The sequence below is a fragment of the Tribolium madens genome, unplaced genomic scaffold (genome assembly GCF_015345945.1).
Source record: "Tribolium madens isolate multiple individuals breed KSU strain unplaced genomic scaffold, Tmad_KSU_1.1 Scaffold_20;HRSCAF=117;Tcas5.2_LG4, whole genome shotgun sequence".
Taxonomy (NCBI): Eukaryota; Metazoa; Arthropoda; class Insecta; order Coleoptera; family Tenebrionidae; genus Tribolium; species Tribolium madens.
Window position 1 is genome coordinate 11,954,972 of NW_025400985.1, and position 17,143 is coordinate 11,972,114.

The following is a 17,143-nucleotide window of genomic DNA, read 5'->3' on the forward strand; positions in this document are numbered from 1 at the left end:
ACCATGTATAATACGATATTATCTCAATAAAACAACCTGTAATTAATTAAATCATCATTTTTCAAGTAAATGTCACAAAAACATAACCTCCATTATTAACAAGTCAAAATAAAGACTACTTTCATAACCCGAATAATAAAAAATAATTTGAAATAATAAATTTCTATAACCAGACTAGTAGCTAAGGACTCCTTTCGACTTAATTAAGACACAAAAAAATAATTCGAGCCCAAACTGAAAAAAAAATTGTCCGCCATGTTGCATCGATGGCGCAAGTGCACTTCCGTTTTATGTCCCACTGTTGTCAGTTTTCGTTGTGTCGATGTGATTTAAGTGTAATAAAAGCCCCAATAATCAAAAATATGGTGTTATTACCGCACTAAAACGTCCACACGTGCAATATCAATAAAAACTGAAGGTATGGTAGCTGCTTTTTTAGCAATAAATTCGATTTGTCTGAGTGGAAATCGTCAACCTTGAAACGTCGTGTCAACCTTGATTTCCGGTATGGCGCGAATTAAACCAATTCAAATTTCAGAACGATGGAGAACTCTGAAACGAGTTCGGAACTATTGGATAATGTCGTGATAAGTGATGTACCGACCCCGCAATATGTGTTGCAAAGAATGCCCGAAAATTCGCAATTGTTAGGGACGGAATTGCTTCAGCACCATAACGGCTTAGTTGTGGATCTTGCCGGGACCGATTTTATACCAGTCAGTTACCCCTCGGAGGCTCTTTTGTCGCAGGATTTAACAGAAGAGGACAGGAATTTGGCGGCGGCGCTGGTGGCCGTGCAACTGAGCCAACACCAGAAACAGCAGCAGTTGCACGAAACGGGGCTTCCCTCGCTCGTACCAAATGCGGGGCTAGGTGCGATTTTTCAAAAGTCAAAACGAATTTAATTTGTGTATTTGTAGATAGTAAGATTTTAGAAGAGCAACAATTGATTTTGAGTGATAAGGAAGCGTCGATTAGTAACGGTTATCTGCAAATAGTAGGCTCTGATAATATCTACGTTGAGAAACAAGCCAAAATCGTAAATAACCGATTTGTTAGTTTCGCCAACAATTCTGAGAAATCGGAAGATGAGAAACGCGGCTCAGATGGGGACCACCGCACGTCCCGCAAAAGTCTTCCCCACAAGAAACGAATCTCTCGCAAACTAAAGAAACAAAACTCCACGAAAATACAGTGCAATCTGTGCGAACAGACGTTCACTTCAAACGATGATTTTGCTCAACACGAGATTCTATGCCAAACTACAATCACACCGGTCCACAACACGGCCTTTTCTTGTCAAATCTGTAACGCCAATTTCCACGACCAGCTCCGTTTTTTTGAACACTTGAAGTCTCACTATGAGCCGCAGTCAACTCCGATCGAAAAAGCCGAAGTTGATGCAGAAAAAGACAACATTTTTTCCACTCTTCTCAACCTGACCTGTATCCAGTGCAATAAGACATTCCGGCGGCAAAAAGCCTTCGAGACGCACATGAAAGAGGTGCACCACAAAGACGAACTGAACGAATTTAGCGAAACGGAAGATCTGATGGAAGGAATCAACGTGGTGGTGGACCACGAAACCAACTCGGATAACGACACGAAGGCTTGGTTCGCGTCTCAAATATCACTAAACCAGGGGGAATAACGATTGATTTTAGGTATAGAGAGGATGAGCTTCATCAAACTGAAGAAGACCTTAAAGAGTTAGAAGCGGAAGAGCACGTTTGTCACATTTGCAAGCAACCGTTTCCACTTAGAGCGATTTTGTTGCAACATTTAGTGACTTGTAGAGCTGATACTGGAAATACAGGTCTTACTAGGCTTGTTTTAGAATCGTAGCTAACTTCACTGTTGTAGAACCCACAGCGCCATCTCTCGTCAAACGAAAAAACAAAAAGAAAGGGAGTATGCATTGTCGTGAGTGCGACCGGGTTTTTACCCATCGCAATTCCTTGGTTTACCATATGAGGAGTCATAGTGGTGTACGCCCCCATCAGTGTGACCAATGCGGGAAAAGCTTTTTCGCCTCGAGTGCACTTAAAGTGCACTTGCGCCTACATTCAGGTAACTACCGCTGACTTTGATCGGAGATTATGGTTTCGTATTTTCTAGGCGATAAACCGTACCATTGCCAGGATTGTGGGAAAAATTTCCGCCAATGGGGCGACTTGAAATATCACATGACGTCACTACACTCCAACGAAAAGCAGTTCCAGTGCGAATATTGCGGTAAAGACTTTGCCCGGAAATACTCTCTTATTGTCCATCGGAGGATTCACACCGGTGAGAAGAACTACAAGTGCGAGTTTTGTGGTAAAACGTTTAGGGCGTCGTCGTATTTGCAAAACCACAGGAGGATTCATACAGGTTTGGGATTGTGGCATTTGGAGCGTTTTGATTGGTTTGTTTTGATAGGAGAGAAGCCACACGAGTGTGGGATTTGTGGAAAGCCGTTTAGGGTACGGTCCGACATGAAACGTCACCAGAAAACCCACTCGAAACGCTCGATTTTGGGAAAACCTATGAGATATAACGCATCGCAAAATAACGATAAAGTTATAAAATCGGAAACTGGGAGCAATTTATCGGATGATGTTTACGAGTTGAATGTGAATGTGGAAGAAGCGGAAAATGCCCCTGCGGGACAGATTTTAAGTTACGATCATGACCAGTTGGAAACCGTTAGAGACGGTGGCACCTTGTACGTTATGATTAGTTAATTTATTTTCTTTTAATTGATTTGGTTGGTTTCGTTTTTGTTTTATTTAGGTATCAAGGACATCAATTACTTTTAGTTAGTTATTCCACGGATGTACCCATTAGGAGTGTGGATTCGTCCTCCACTTGGATCCAAACCGGTTCTTGATCTCGTTAATGTCTAAATTTTATTATTATTATTTTTCTTTCATAAACTAAGTTAATACGAAATATTTTAATAAATAAATTATATAATTTTGAATTTAACGTGCCTTTTCTTGACTCATTTGACAATTTACATAACCTCACTTATTTGCGAATATTTATGTCTATTCAAGATTTATAGATTATAAAGTAAGAAGGCATAGAATAAGAGGAAGAAGGCACAAGAACCAAGAAGGTTGCTTGGTAACTTGGAGTGAGAGACACTAAAGAGCGAGTAAGATGGCTATATGGCGACGTCAGAGGAGTGCTCAATCAGCCGCAGGTTGCAGACTGCCAGATTAAGGGGACCAATGTCCTGATTTAGTCAGGACATGTTTAGGTTTTTATTGTCTTGTCCTGTTTTATATTTATGTCCTGATTTGTCTCGGTTTAAGGATCAACACATCTAAGTGTGCAATTTTTTGAGATTTCCATTTGCTGCGAAAACAAAGTATCTTTCAAGTTAAAGTCTTCTTTTTGTCGTCAATTTTGATTTTGAATTGTCTGAAGTTGATCACCTTATGTCAGATTTCAGATTTGTGTTATTATTATTGTGTTGTATCTTGCATTATTTACCACATTTTCCTTTATAGATCTTGTATGCTTCTAGCCTTATTCTTAACTTTATTATTCAATATCGCAAAAACTATGCATTGCAGAGTAGTTTAACCTACTGCATCGTGTTCAGACGTAATTTTACGTGTAAACCATATTTCAAGCGTTTTTAAACTCAAAAAATTCGTAAGTTTTTAAACTTGACCCAATAACGTTTTGTGCACTTTTTGAGTCTTTAAGATCACTAGAAATGTAAAAAACGTTATATGGATCAATTTTAAAGTTAAAAATTTTTTGATTTTTATCGAGATTTTGGTCGATTTTTGGCACCCGGAGCGGTCTATTTATAATAACTTCGGACTTCTTGGTGATAACCGCTTATGTTTGGTACAGTTGGAGACAAACAACTTTGGTCGTCAATGTCACTTGAGTGACATTAAATTCTAAAGCATGCTTTAGGACTGTTTACCTTATTTTTAGCTACGGTCAATCATTGTTGACAAGTTGTACAATTTTTGATAGAAAGATATAATAGCTGTCATTAATTTGAAATTGTCATTCATTAAAGCTTGAATTACATTAAAGTGTCAAAAAAGTGACGACCAAAAAATTTTGTCTCCAACTGTACCATTGGAAAGAAAATTTAATTTTCTATCAATGCGATAAATAGTTATCGAGAAAATTTCTGATAAACAAATCAAAGAAAAAATGAATAAATAATATTTTATCGGTATTTATTTTACGAAATTCTAGTTTTTTAACTTAATAATATGTTTGATTGTATATCCTATTTTTGAACGAATACTCCAATGATGTCAATTTGCGCGAATAATGCGCACACTTGATTGGTGCAAAGTTACGACGCAACCTTCTTATGTGTCTTTTAGTTTGTCTCTAAAGAGCTGTCTGACACGAGATTAATTTCAGTACTGAATTTAGTACTGAAACTGCGCCCGCAAATTTAGTATCGAAATTAGTTGAAGATAGTAGAAGTTCTGTATGACACGTAAGTACTGAAATAAGTTTATGAACATACGCATTGATCTTGCTAAAGACCGAAAGGACTTTCAGTTGTCAATTTTAAGCACGGACAATAATATACTGGGACATTCAATTCCCTACAATCCTGAAAAAATATTACAGATATTTCATCTGAAAGTATTCTTAAATGAGTTATATAAAATTTAAAGCCAAGTTTAACATTTGCGAATAATTCTCATTAATTAAAAAGATCGAAAAACGTTAGATTTACTACAAATACAATCAAGGGGTTGTAGAGAATAAAATTTTCTTGAAGAGAATGTTCAAGAGATTTTTATCTCCAACCGTTTTTGAACGTTGAAATAGGCTAAATGGAATTCCAGTTTAATGTCTGGTATAAAAAAAACTACATTAGTTAGTTTTATAAAAATAAATATTTTGGAATTCTGTTATGTAACATGTATCTGAAATTCCATTCAATTGAGGAAACGATTTAAAAAATGTTGAGGGACGTTAATTAATTCATCACTTATTGATTTAGCATTACTTTAAAATTTGTGATATTTAGTTATACAGGGTGTTTACGGTCTTGGGGTTGAAATTTAAATGAGATGATATTAACGGTAGAAGAAAACTAATACGCTATCTAAAACAAAAATTCATGTTATATGCGTTATAATTCATTTTATACTATTTGTTTGAGAACTGCTGCTTCGGCTGCAACAATGACCATTAGTATCATTACCTTGTGTTTCACCGTAAATCATAATCACGACAACCAATTTATTATTTTAATATTTGTCATACATATTCATAAATTTGGAAAAAAAATAAGAAAAACGAATCAAACCTGTTGGAAACCATTTTGCTGGAAGARATTAAACAKAAAATCTTCGAATTTTGATWAAAACTAAAGCAAAAGCAGATCAAATGATGGCAGTGTCAAAACTATGAAGTGACTTTTCTCTTTCATTGTCATGGATACGATTTTTTTATCTGTTGCAACAATACAATATTATCTGGACAAGGAAATAATTCCAGTGACCCTCAAACCGTGCACCAATATTTTGGAGGTTAATAGCATTCTTAATAATAACTATTGTGTGAGTTTTTTTCTCGGTTACAGTATTTCTGTACTCTTCTATTACTATAGGTCAATTTTCAACTCCTAGACTGTAAACACCCTGTATGTATTTATTCTTTGTTACATTCTTCATATTTTAGTTGACAAATTCTGCAATATTACTCTTTATTTTACAAAATCGGTTCATTAAATTAAAAATTAGATATTAAAGTAAATAATTAATAGAAAATGCATTTTGAAGATAAACTATTGATTTGAAAACAATAACAAATAATAACAGATTTTCTGCAATAAATTGTTGATTTTTAAAATTTATAATATTGTGGGGGATTTATTACGTTTCTTTTGATAACAGGGTGTGGTAGCATAAACACAATTTCAAAAAAATACCCTTGAACATTTTTTCTAGTTTTAGACAAAAGCTCGTAAAGCGTCTTAGTTATAATATTTCTGTTTTTACATTCGAATATTTTAAATTTACGCTTTTTGTTAACGCGCATTTTTAGTACGCAGTTTTAGCAAGCTTTCATCCAAGAAATTAGAATAGGCTCTATTTTCTTGCGTCCAAGCTAACTAAAATTGAGCGCGCAATTTCAGTACTAAATTCAGTACTGAAATTAGTCTCGTGATGGTCTCGTGTCAGACGTCAGACAGCTCTAATCTTTCGTTGGATATTTCCACGTCTGAAAATTCTTCCAGAATGACCCCTTAGGGGGTCGGTGAGTAAAATTTTGTTTAGATAGTGGATTCTACGTGATTTCAAGCGGTTTCTTTCAAGTTGAGGGTTTTTTTATTTACTTATCTTGCTTGACCTTTTCTCGCTCAGACTTATCAGTAAGTATCTTAGATACGATTTCTTGTGCCTGCATCGGTAGTGCACCTGTTGTTCAATAATGGCTATCAAATGCACATGTGGTAAATCAATTGGCAGATTTGATGATTACTTAACTTGCAGAAAAAATTGCAGTGCCAATTATCACATCTCGTGTGTTGGGCTTAACAAAAACGCCTTCAATGATCTCAAAGATTCTAGAGTTGTGGACTTCGCAATAATTATGCATCACCAGACGGTCTTATCTAATATATCTGTCACAGATTTTGTTCAGCTTCCTGACATAATTCGTAACATACTCACTGAATTCTCTTAATCTATTGCCAACCTCTGTGAAAATATGCGAACTGAACTCAAGGAATTAAAAGACGAAAATCGTTTGTTACGTGAGGAAATATCAATTTTAAATACAAAATTGTCCCAACAACCTGATGCTTTGCTTTCTCGTATCATAACTAACACATTCCAGAAGTACTTTTGCTGAAACACTCAAGCGAAGTATTAATTAAACCAAAAAACATTAATCAATCTAATGCCCACACGAAGTCTGACTTTATAACTATCGTAAATCCGCTAAATAGTCAAATTGAAATTTCGAAAGTAAAACCTATAAAAAATGGTGATTTCTTGCTTGAATGTCAAGATTTTAAGGAACTTCAAAAACTTGCATCCGACAAAAATTTATCCGAAAATTACGAGATTCGTAATATTACCTAAATGTCCCCTTCCTCGTATACGTGTATCAGGACTTTCTTAAGACATTGAACCTGAGCAATTTGTTCCCTAGATTACTAAATAAAATAGACACATTTTCCATGAGAAAAAATGGGTGTAAACTTATGAAATATTTTCCAACTAAAAAAATAAAAAAAAAACTCCAAGTTATCTTACAGGTAGATGTAATCATCTCATATAAAAATGCTCTTGTAAAGGGATGGAGGAGTACTAATCAATCGGCGGTTCGATCAATACTGAATTTATTATAAAAATATTAATTCTACAATTCTTAACCTAATGTGATTCTCAAACAGTTTGCTTATTACTACTTTTAATTACACTCTAATCTACATTGCACAATTCCACCGTTTGTGTGGCGCTGGTACAATTGGTTTGTCGCTGAGCAGCAACAATTAGTGCTGATGAACTATAAGCTATTTTCTGGCTTTCCTCACTTCCTTTCGGTAACATTTATTGCACAATTTGACAGAATCGTCACTAGACAGGGAAGTGAGGTGACTGACTTGGATTCAATGAACTCCATAAGAAATTAGCCCATAGTTCTGTTTAATGAAGATTAAACAGCTCTCAAGGCTAGTGACTGTTTGATTGGTCTTGATACATACAGGTTGTTTCACGTAATTTTACGAGGCCTGAAATTTTTTTGAAATGTGTATTGTGTAGCGATGAGGCAAAATTTTGTAATAACGGAGCAGTTAACCGCCATAACTGTCGCTACTACTCATTAGAAAATCCACGGTGGATAAGACAAAGTCACTTCCAACAAGTGATATCAGTTAATGTGTGGTGTGGCATAATAGATTATGTTGTGGGTCCTCATTTTTTCGAAAACAATTTAACTGGGAATGGATATTTGAATTTTCTACAGAAGGTTTTGCCAATGTTGTTGGATGAAGTTCCATTAGAAATAAGAAGATCAATGTGGTTTCAGCAGGATGGAGCTCCCCCTCATTATACCCGAAATGTATGAGAATATTTGGATAATCAATTTGGGCAACAGTGGATAGGACGGGGCAGCGTTAATGCATGGCGACCTCGGAGTCCCGACCTTATGCCACTAGATTTTTTCTTGTGGGGAACTTTGAAGAATAAACTCTACGGAAGACCCTTTTAAGATATGGAGGCGTTGAAAGAGAGAATCCGTGTTGCGTGTAGAGAAATTACGCCAGAAACCGTACTAACGTAAGAGTTCGTAGGTCTTTTATCAGACGCAACCAAATATGCCTCGAAAATGGGGGCCGACATTTTGAACATTTGTTGGGTTAAATAAGTTTAATTATTATTTGCTCCCAAATTTTAATTTATTTAAGTAGTTTTATTTTATTTAGTTGCAAATTTTGTTTTTTCTTTAATAATAACATTATTTTGTTTGTGTACTATCAATTTATTCCATCTTATTTTCCGAACTTTTGTTTCAAATCGATTACAGTGATTAAATTGAACACTAATAAGAATGTTGGCAATTAATCACTATACAGGTGCGCCAGAACTCGCGCCCCAGAGAAAAATGTCAAATGCCGGAGGCAATAGGTCACCAAAAAGTGCAGCCGAAGAAGTAATTTTTGCTTGCATAAGAAAGTTATTCGACTCTTAAATCCACCAATCCCAGAAGGGCACCTCAAGGCGTGATTGAAAAATTATATCGGTTGCTAGGTTACGAAAATAATACCAATTTGGCCAGAATTTAAAAAAATAGCTGGTCCACTGTAATTTTGCGTTTGACATTTATCGTGATGTGGGTGACATAACTTGCTAGTTTCCAGTATTTTTCTCGCTGAAGAGGTTGTACACGAGTATAATGAGACAGAATCGTTAATTATTATCAACAATTATCAAAAATTATTGAAACATTCATTTATCGGTTTGTTAATCTGTATCAGATCGAAGAAAAAGTTGAGAAGGAACAATACCTGTGAAGAAGTTTTAGAGAAGTCGCGGTTCATCAGGAATTTCCAGAATGTTTATAACTTCGGGTTATCAACATCGTTAGTTAACTTTTTTAAGTCTTACCTATCAGAATGTAATCAAGTTATTTTTTACCGTGGTTTTACTTCAACACGAATACGATGACGAATACTAGCAACATCAGGTGTCCCCCAAGGTTCTATTTTGGGTCCTCTGCTGTTTAATGCCTTCATCAATGACATAACAGTTGATCTTAAGGCCAGCACATTATTATACGCAGACGATCTGAAAATCTTTCGCAAAATACCTAACACCTCTAAATGACTGTCTAAGTTTAAGTCTAATAAAGTTTAAGTCTAAGTCTGCAAGCAGACCTTCTTAAAATTGACAACTGGTGCTCTATAGATGGCCTACCGATTAATGTTAAAAAATGGTCAATTGTATCTTATTGTTCTAAATCGGAAGTATTTCTCCATGATTATACTATTAACGGAGCTTCCATACAGAGATTACAAGAGGTGAAGGTGAAGAGATTTGGGTGTCGTATTCGACAGCAAGCTAACATTTAGATCCCATACTCACTCCCTCCGCGTCATTAAAATCTTTGGGATTTATTATAAGAAACTGCAATAATTTGGATATAAATATCTTAAAAACTTGATACTTTGCCTTTGTCCATTCCAAATTAGAATTTGCCTGTGTTGTTTGGTCGCCTGGTTATGAAACGCACAAAATGGAACTTGAAAAAATCCAGAGACGCTTCCTAAAATACTTAACACACAGAATGGATGGGATTTATCCAGCTAGAGGTATCTCTCACTCTGATCTCCTAGTGAGATTTTTATTTGTCAGCTTAGATCGAAGAAGAAGTTGTCTCTCTGTACTTTTTTTGTATAAAATCGTTAATGGTAGTGTTGAATGTCCTGATTTGTTAAATAGATTATATCTGCATGTACCCAGATTAGCTTTCAGAGCTAATACTCTTTTTTATTTACCCTGTTCAAGAACTAATACTCTACAGTTTGCCCCTATACAAACCATGTGTCGTAACTATCACAGTGACGAACATTTAATTGATATATTTAACTGGAACGAATTCAATATAAAAGCTACTTGCACATAATTTTGTACAATTTACAGAAATCCATCTGCCCCATAAATGGATACTAAATCTGTTGTGGCAATAATAATAATAATTATTATTATTATCATTTCCTAATCAATTATAATATCAAATTACGCAATATTACGAAATCAGAAAAAAAATTAGTTTTGTGGGAATCGAAAACAATATAAACTTTGTAATTCATGCTTTATTGTATAAAAAAATATGTAAAATTCATTTTATCCAATATTCAATAGTAATATGGTGTTTTACTTGTTAGTTTTTGTTAAGTAAACTGAGCAATAACTAGACTGTTTGATATAACCCACGTTGCCATTAGCACCGTGGGTTATTACCATCCATAACCCATTGCAGGATGAAATAAAATTCGTGAAAATGAATTTCAGGAATCTCTCTGGACTCAACGACTTGCAAACCAGAAGCTGCATGTTCATGATCACTTGTACTTGAGTTGGCCACCGAATTCTCATTTTCTAACCTGGCAAATCAGTGGAAAATTTGTTTATTCTTCGACACTGTCAAAATTGTTTGGCACTTCTCAATATGAATCGTCAGATTATTTTTAACAGATTTAATAGATAAAAATCCTGGAATATTGGATAAAACGTTGTATGGCATACGTGGGTTATTAGATATTACCTACTCGAGGTAATAACCTACTCGGGCAAGCCCACGTAGGTTACACATACCTCTCGTAGGTAATATCTAACATAACCCACTTATACCATAAATAACTATTAACTAAAACCAAAACAGAAATTGGAACAGATTTAGGTGATCGAAACTGAAATCAACTTGCCGCAAAACTTAAAAATACTTTGAATGAAGACAAAAAACTAAGCCTCGATTGTTCCCTCTGCCTTGGATTAGATACATAACAGATGTTAGACACGAATTGCTTTTTCCAATTAAACGTTCATCCTTAGAAATAACAGCTGTCTCAATGCGATTTTCGAGCGATGTGTTTGCCTCAACTTCTAAATCGTCTAGAACATCAGTAATATCCTTCTTTCGGAGGCACAGAACAGATGATTTCTTTTCAGAATCTATATGCAATCCCATAACAAGAGAAAGAAGAGGAGCTTTGTGACGATCATCAAAATACTTCTTAATTGTGAAGACATTGCAGTCGTGACGTTTAAAAATCTGTTTAAGTGCATCTTCTACAGTTTTTGGATTACATTTTAACTCCACTATAATCCCAGATTTATCATTATACAGTATTTAATCAAGTTTGGTTCCATAAATTGGGATTATTATTTCATTTCCGAAGAGAAATCCGTTTCGAGAACATGTCAATGTACTCGTAATTATAGATTGTAATGTTGCCTCATTCACTGGAGCGATAATTCTTGACTGTTGAAGTAGACTGGTTATAGTATTTTGAAAATTTGCTAATTCTTTTTTGAACTCTGTTAATGAATCATCTTCATCACAGAGACTAACTAGTTAAGAAAAGAGATTGAACAATCCTGGGTCAATTCACGTTTAATACCATGTTTCAAAAAAATACTTTCACATCCGCTTTGTAATTTCATAAATTAATTCTTCGTTGGGTATTTGGAGTTTTTCATCACGAAATGAATATGTTAAGTACCCAAGAGATACAAGAAACTTAACAACAATTGTTTCGTTACAAGTCAAATTCGAATGAATTAATAATTTATGCAAAGATTGCAGATGTTTTAATTCAAGCGGTTCTATGTCGAAGTCTGGAAAAACTATGGGACCTTGTAGAAGTTGATTTTAACAACGTCTTCACGTTATCGATTTGAAATAATTTATACATATTCTGGATGTAACCATATTGTTGCATCTCTAAATTTCCTAGAAACTGCACAATCAATTGAGGATTATATGTATAGTGGTTTCTGGTCCCCATTGATATATCCATTATATTTAGTCTTCGCTTTTTCCCTCAACTGCTCGTCTACACCAAACCGATTAAACAGAGTAAGAACTTCATCTTCAGTGAACCCATGGAAATCCTAGCACAGTAGGCTGGAAATCTCTATATCACCAATATCTAAAATTTCTGTGATATACGCTCCTTGAAAGATTTTATCACATTTTTTCAAAGCCCTTCCAATTACTTGTATGGGGAATGAGGCATATTGCCTCATGCTAGAGAATATTTCTCTAGCTTTTGATACTGTAGCTTTGAATCAACAACTTCCATATGATACAATGTACTCGTCAACAAGAAGGAAAACCTTTTTTATTATGAAACTTATTCAGAAAACATGCCAAATCTGCCAAACCACAGTTTACATGCATATTGGAATTCTTTCGCAGGCATCTCGGTTACGCCATTGTTCTCAACAGTTTTTTTCGTCATTTTCCAACGGTGACTATGTGGATTTGTAAAGGTACGCGTGTTGCTTAAAAGCCTCCGATATAGCTTCTCTAACCACATCGACTGCATCAGATTATCCTTTGACGAAACTAGTTTAGTTTGATAACCCAAATGAGTTTCTACAAACTCCACATTCTCCACAACTTTTAACCTGATCTTTGGTGAATCGAACAGTTTATAGTTGCCCTTTTCTTTTCTCTTTTCCATTTTCATCTACTTCCAACTCCAAAAATTGTTGCATTATAGTTAAGTTTATAGTTTTTCCAAACCGACGCGGTGCGGTACACAATAAAGGTGTTGTTATAAGGATTTGATCAGAGGTCGAGAGCTTTGTACTCAAGCACGGTTGAGCTTAGACTAAGTTTATTTACAAAATATCTACAGGATGTTGCATGTGTATGCAACCAAGATTACACTGAGTCACTATATAACAGGTGTGTTCTTCTTTTTTAAAACTGCTAAAATCAACGCACTTTTATCAACAAGGGTATTACATCCCAGAACATCTTCAAATTCGTGTGAAACGCTAGATGGGTCCTTCTCCGTAATAAACAAAGAAGAGTAACTACCTGTAACAATGAATAAAAACTAAGAATTAATGTTTGTCATATAATTAAAATTTGTCATGCAATCGCAGACAAACAATAAATAGCAAAATACAAACAAACTGGAAGCATGATACACAAACCTGAGTGAATTTAACAATCGTTAATTTTGAATAACCCTTTAACTTGTAATTTATCTGTAATAATTAGTTAAGTGCAATTAAATGTTATGTAAATTTTAAATCTCTAATAATGAGATTATAGTGATTTATTCGACGAGTTCGAGTGTAAATCGGACGCTTTATTATTTCACCGAGAGTAAAGCGTCCGATTTACACAAAGACGAATTGAATACAACATTGTATTCTTCGAATCTGTTAAAAATAATCTGACGCTTGGAAAATGCCAAACAGTTGTCAAAACTTCCTTACATGGGAGAAAAACCGTAAATTTTGACAGTGTCGAAAAATAAAATACTAAAATAGCTCAACATATTAGAGATTATTATATTATTTTAGAAAAAATATTTTATAATTATTCAAAATATTATTCTGAATATACAGTATGTCCCCGGATTGGGTTTACAAGAGGTAATAGTTATTTATTCGACGAGTTTGAGTGTAAATCGGACGGATTATCTCACACGAGTGGTTTATCATCCACGAGGTGGAATAAAGCGTCCGATTTACACTCAAACGAGTTGAATACAACATTTTATTCTTCGAATTAGACTCAATAAGACTTAAACTTGCTTTAAATCTGTTAAAAATAATCTGACGTTTCGTATTGAGAAATGCCAAACAGTTGTCAAAACTTCCTTACACGAGAGAAAAACCGTAAATTTTGACAGTGTCGAAGAATAAAAAATCTTTATTCTTCGACATGTACATATTATGCGGGAGATAAATAAATATGGAAAAATACATTACTGCAACAATTGGAACCATAATAATAATTATAATAATTTATATAAATATACAGGCTGTTCCGTTTTTATTGTTACAAATTTAACCAGTTGATAGATAATTTAATTTTAAAATAAAAGTTTCCTATAAACATGTAACGAAAAAGTTTATATAACGGAGCTACAACCACTGAAAGGGGTGCATCTTTTAATGGATTTTTTCCAATATTTCAGAAACCATTGTAGATAAAATGACAAAATTTGGTACAACGAATAACCTTTATACACCTAAACGAATTCAACGATAAAATGACGAAATTTTCACTCAGGGGCGTGTTAAATTGAGGGGGTTTAGGGTAAAAAGTACTCTGTCTGTTGGTTCTTGCCACTTTCAGCCACACAATATGTAAATTTCATAGCTTTTCACAAAAAATAGGTCTTTTGCGTTTTTTTGATACAACAAAAACTCGTATTTCTACCAAAACATCAAAAAACAACGTGGAATATGACTTTTTTCTCCGATTTTTAACCCTAACTTCTAACTTATTTTTTGAGGAAAATGAGTCGATTTTCAAGTTTTAGTTTATTGAGTTTGATAAAACAGCCCATTGAGGTCTTTTCAAAAATACGAAAAATTAAGAAAATGACCTGTTTTTAGACCCATTTTATCTATTGAAACAATTTTTTATGGACACTACCCTATTTTTATGGCCTTTTAAAAAATGTGAGCCAGATTTTTGTGCTAAAAATATAGAAAATTACCTTGTTTTTTATGATTTCTTAAAAAATGTGAGCCAGACGTAACAACTGAATCTGTTGTTTTTGTTGAAAAAAAATGTATAGAAAATAGGAAATTAAAGTACCCCTCTATACAGGGTGCGCCAGAACTCGCGCCCCAGAGAAAAATGTCATATAAGGTAAGATACCAGCAACATGGAAAAAATATTAAAAAAAATTTATCTATAAAAATTTCGAAGTTATGAGGGTTTAAAGTTTGCTTTTTGACTTTATTTATTTCTGTTGGAAAAATAATTTTACAAGTTTTTTTGCTATAGGCTATTAAAAGAGGAAACAAAGAAGCTGTATCCTAAATTGTAACTCTGTTTAATGTTATTTGTGGCTTTTATTGGCAAAATTTTTGTGCCTTTACTAAATAATTGTAAAAAAACATATACAAGATCATCAGTATCATTAAATAGACATAAAAAAATGTCAAATGTCAAAAAATAAATGTCAAAATTTTTTGACAGATAGAATTTTTTAAACATTTTTTTCATGTTCCTGGTATCTTACCTTACTTGAAAATTTTCTCTGGGGCGCGAGTTCTGGCGCACCCTGTATATCGAGCGATCAAGATAATTTGTAATCGAGTCATCCTTGGATCCGAAAACGTATGTCTGTAAAATGTCAAGTAAAATGAGAAGTCGAAAGGTAAAAATGGCATGATCAAAAAGGTGATGATTGTAATAACTAATTTTATGATTTTTTTACCTTCAAAAAAGAACGGTCCAACTCGTCGTTTACTTTTCGACTTGTCATTTTATTTGACGTTTCACATGCAGTTAGTTCAAAAACAGACATACGTTCTCGGATTCAAAGATGACTCGATTACAAATTATCTTGATCGCTCGATACATATGTATATTTAGGTATGTATTAAAAAAGTTAAAAGTTAACGGCATTTTTTAATTCAATTTACATACATACTCGTATTTTCCACTTATTTAAAAAAAAATAAAAAAATTAAAAATCCTTATACATATCTGTGAATCTTAATGTGGGGGACTACTCATTAGGTACATTTTCCGCCCCCTCAACAATTAGTGTTACTACCAGAGGTATTATCATCAAAACTTATAATGTTGTCTCGAAGAAAATACAATAGTTCGTCATTAGAGTTGTAGAAAAAAATTGCACTACGATCTCCACCAAAACATTTTGCAACTGCGGCTGAGCCCCCTTTTGGTATTTAACTGTATACCTCGACATTTTGATTTTCAATAACTTTGCTTTCTTTCGTTCACGTGCAAACTGACGAAAATTCGTTATCAGTTTCTTCATATCCATTTTATCACTTATTAGAGCTTTTTTTTTTCGAAGTAAACTTGACATTTTAATGAGAATTTTGATTTCTGGCAATTTAACGAAAAAAACTGCTTCTGAATTTCTGGCAGTTTTTTGAATTAAATTGCCTAAAGGAAACAAAAGTCGAATTACTCCAAAGGTTCACGAGGGATTTAAAGATCCCGGAGTCAAAGGCGAAGTCAAAGAGGGTCCTCGACTGTGAAGAAATCAGCCCAGCGTCGAGAACATCCTTTTGTGATCTGACTTTTTTATGAGTTTCATTTTAAACAATTTATCAAGTATTTCTACGCATTCATTATACAGGGTTATTCATAAATATGAAGCAATATTTGAACCTCAAACATGACCTATAAGATGATGGTAATTTAAATAATAACTCGTGTCCTACCTCTACTGATAAGAATTTTACAGCCCTCGGAATGTGGGTATGGAAATTTGATTTTTTTGTAATAACTTTGGAACTATTTGACCAAATATTATAAAATTTGGAACATTTTCCTGTGACAACATACCCTTTAAACTGGTAATCACGAAAACTGGATACATCCACTCAATTTCCGGTTCCAGCAGTTGCAGGTCACATTTTCTGTGTTTTTCCATTTTTTTGTTTTCTTAACACCAATTTTTTATTGCCCAAATCGATAGAGTAATCAATTTCGATTAAAATACGCATAACTTTTAATACCCCTAAAATGGACCGTTTCAAAGATATTTTAATTTAAACTGAGTACTGCACAACGCTGAAAGCAAAAAGTATGAATTTTGAATGAGTGATATCCACGGTAACAAATGACCTCTCACTAATCGCTGTCAGGCATCTGTCAACTTTAACATTGGACGATTATTAGACAATTAATCGAAAATATTTAATAAAAGAGTTTACCTCAGATTCCAAACATAACTTAGAATAAATCCAAATGGATCTCGTTGCATTTATTCATAAAAAATTCACAAAAATTTATTGTCAAAGTTAACAGATGCTTGGCAGGGATTTATGTGACCATGGTCATTGGTTGCCGTGGATACCACTTATTCAAAATTCATATTTTTTGATTTCAGCGTTGTGCAGTCCTCAGTTTAAATTAAAATATCTTCGAAACGGTCCATTTTAGGATTAATATTAAA

At 34.0% G+C, this 17,143-nt stretch overlaps 1 protein-coding gene across 1 annotated transcript; it reads left to right on the plus strand.

Moving 5' to 3' along the window:
* The first annotated feature begins 191 nt into the window (after positions 1-191).
* On the plus strand, positions 192-2,970 carry LOC123005927 (zinc finger protein 354A-like). Its single transcript, XM_044400013.1, has 8 exons — positions 192-418; positions 539-873; positions 921-1,614; positions 1,665-1,816; positions 1,864-2,070; positions 2,119-2,373; positions 2,422-2,707; positions 2,776-2,970. The coding sequence occupies exons 2-8, from the start codon at positions 543-545 to the stop codon at positions 2,870-2,872; spliced, it is 2,022 nt and encodes a 673-aa protein (XP_044255948.1). The 5' UTR covers positions 192-418; positions 539-542; the 3' UTR covers positions 2,873-2,970.
* Positions 2,971-17,143: the final 14,173 nt, after the last annotated feature.

Bases quoted from the DNA above. Each gene is read 5' to 3' on its own strand.
- LOC123005927 (XM_044400013.1), top strand. From the start codon at position 543: ATGGAGAACTCTGAAACGAGTTCGGAACTATTGGATAATGTCGTGATA. The intron at 874-920 runs GTGCGATTTTTC...GTGTATTTGTAG, and splicing joins CGTACCAAATGCGGGGCTAG to ATAGTAAGATTTTAGAAGAG. The intron at 2,708-2,775 runs GTACGTTATGAT...TGTTTTATTTAG, and splicing joins GTTAGAGACGGTGGCACCTT to GTATCAAGGACATCAATTAC.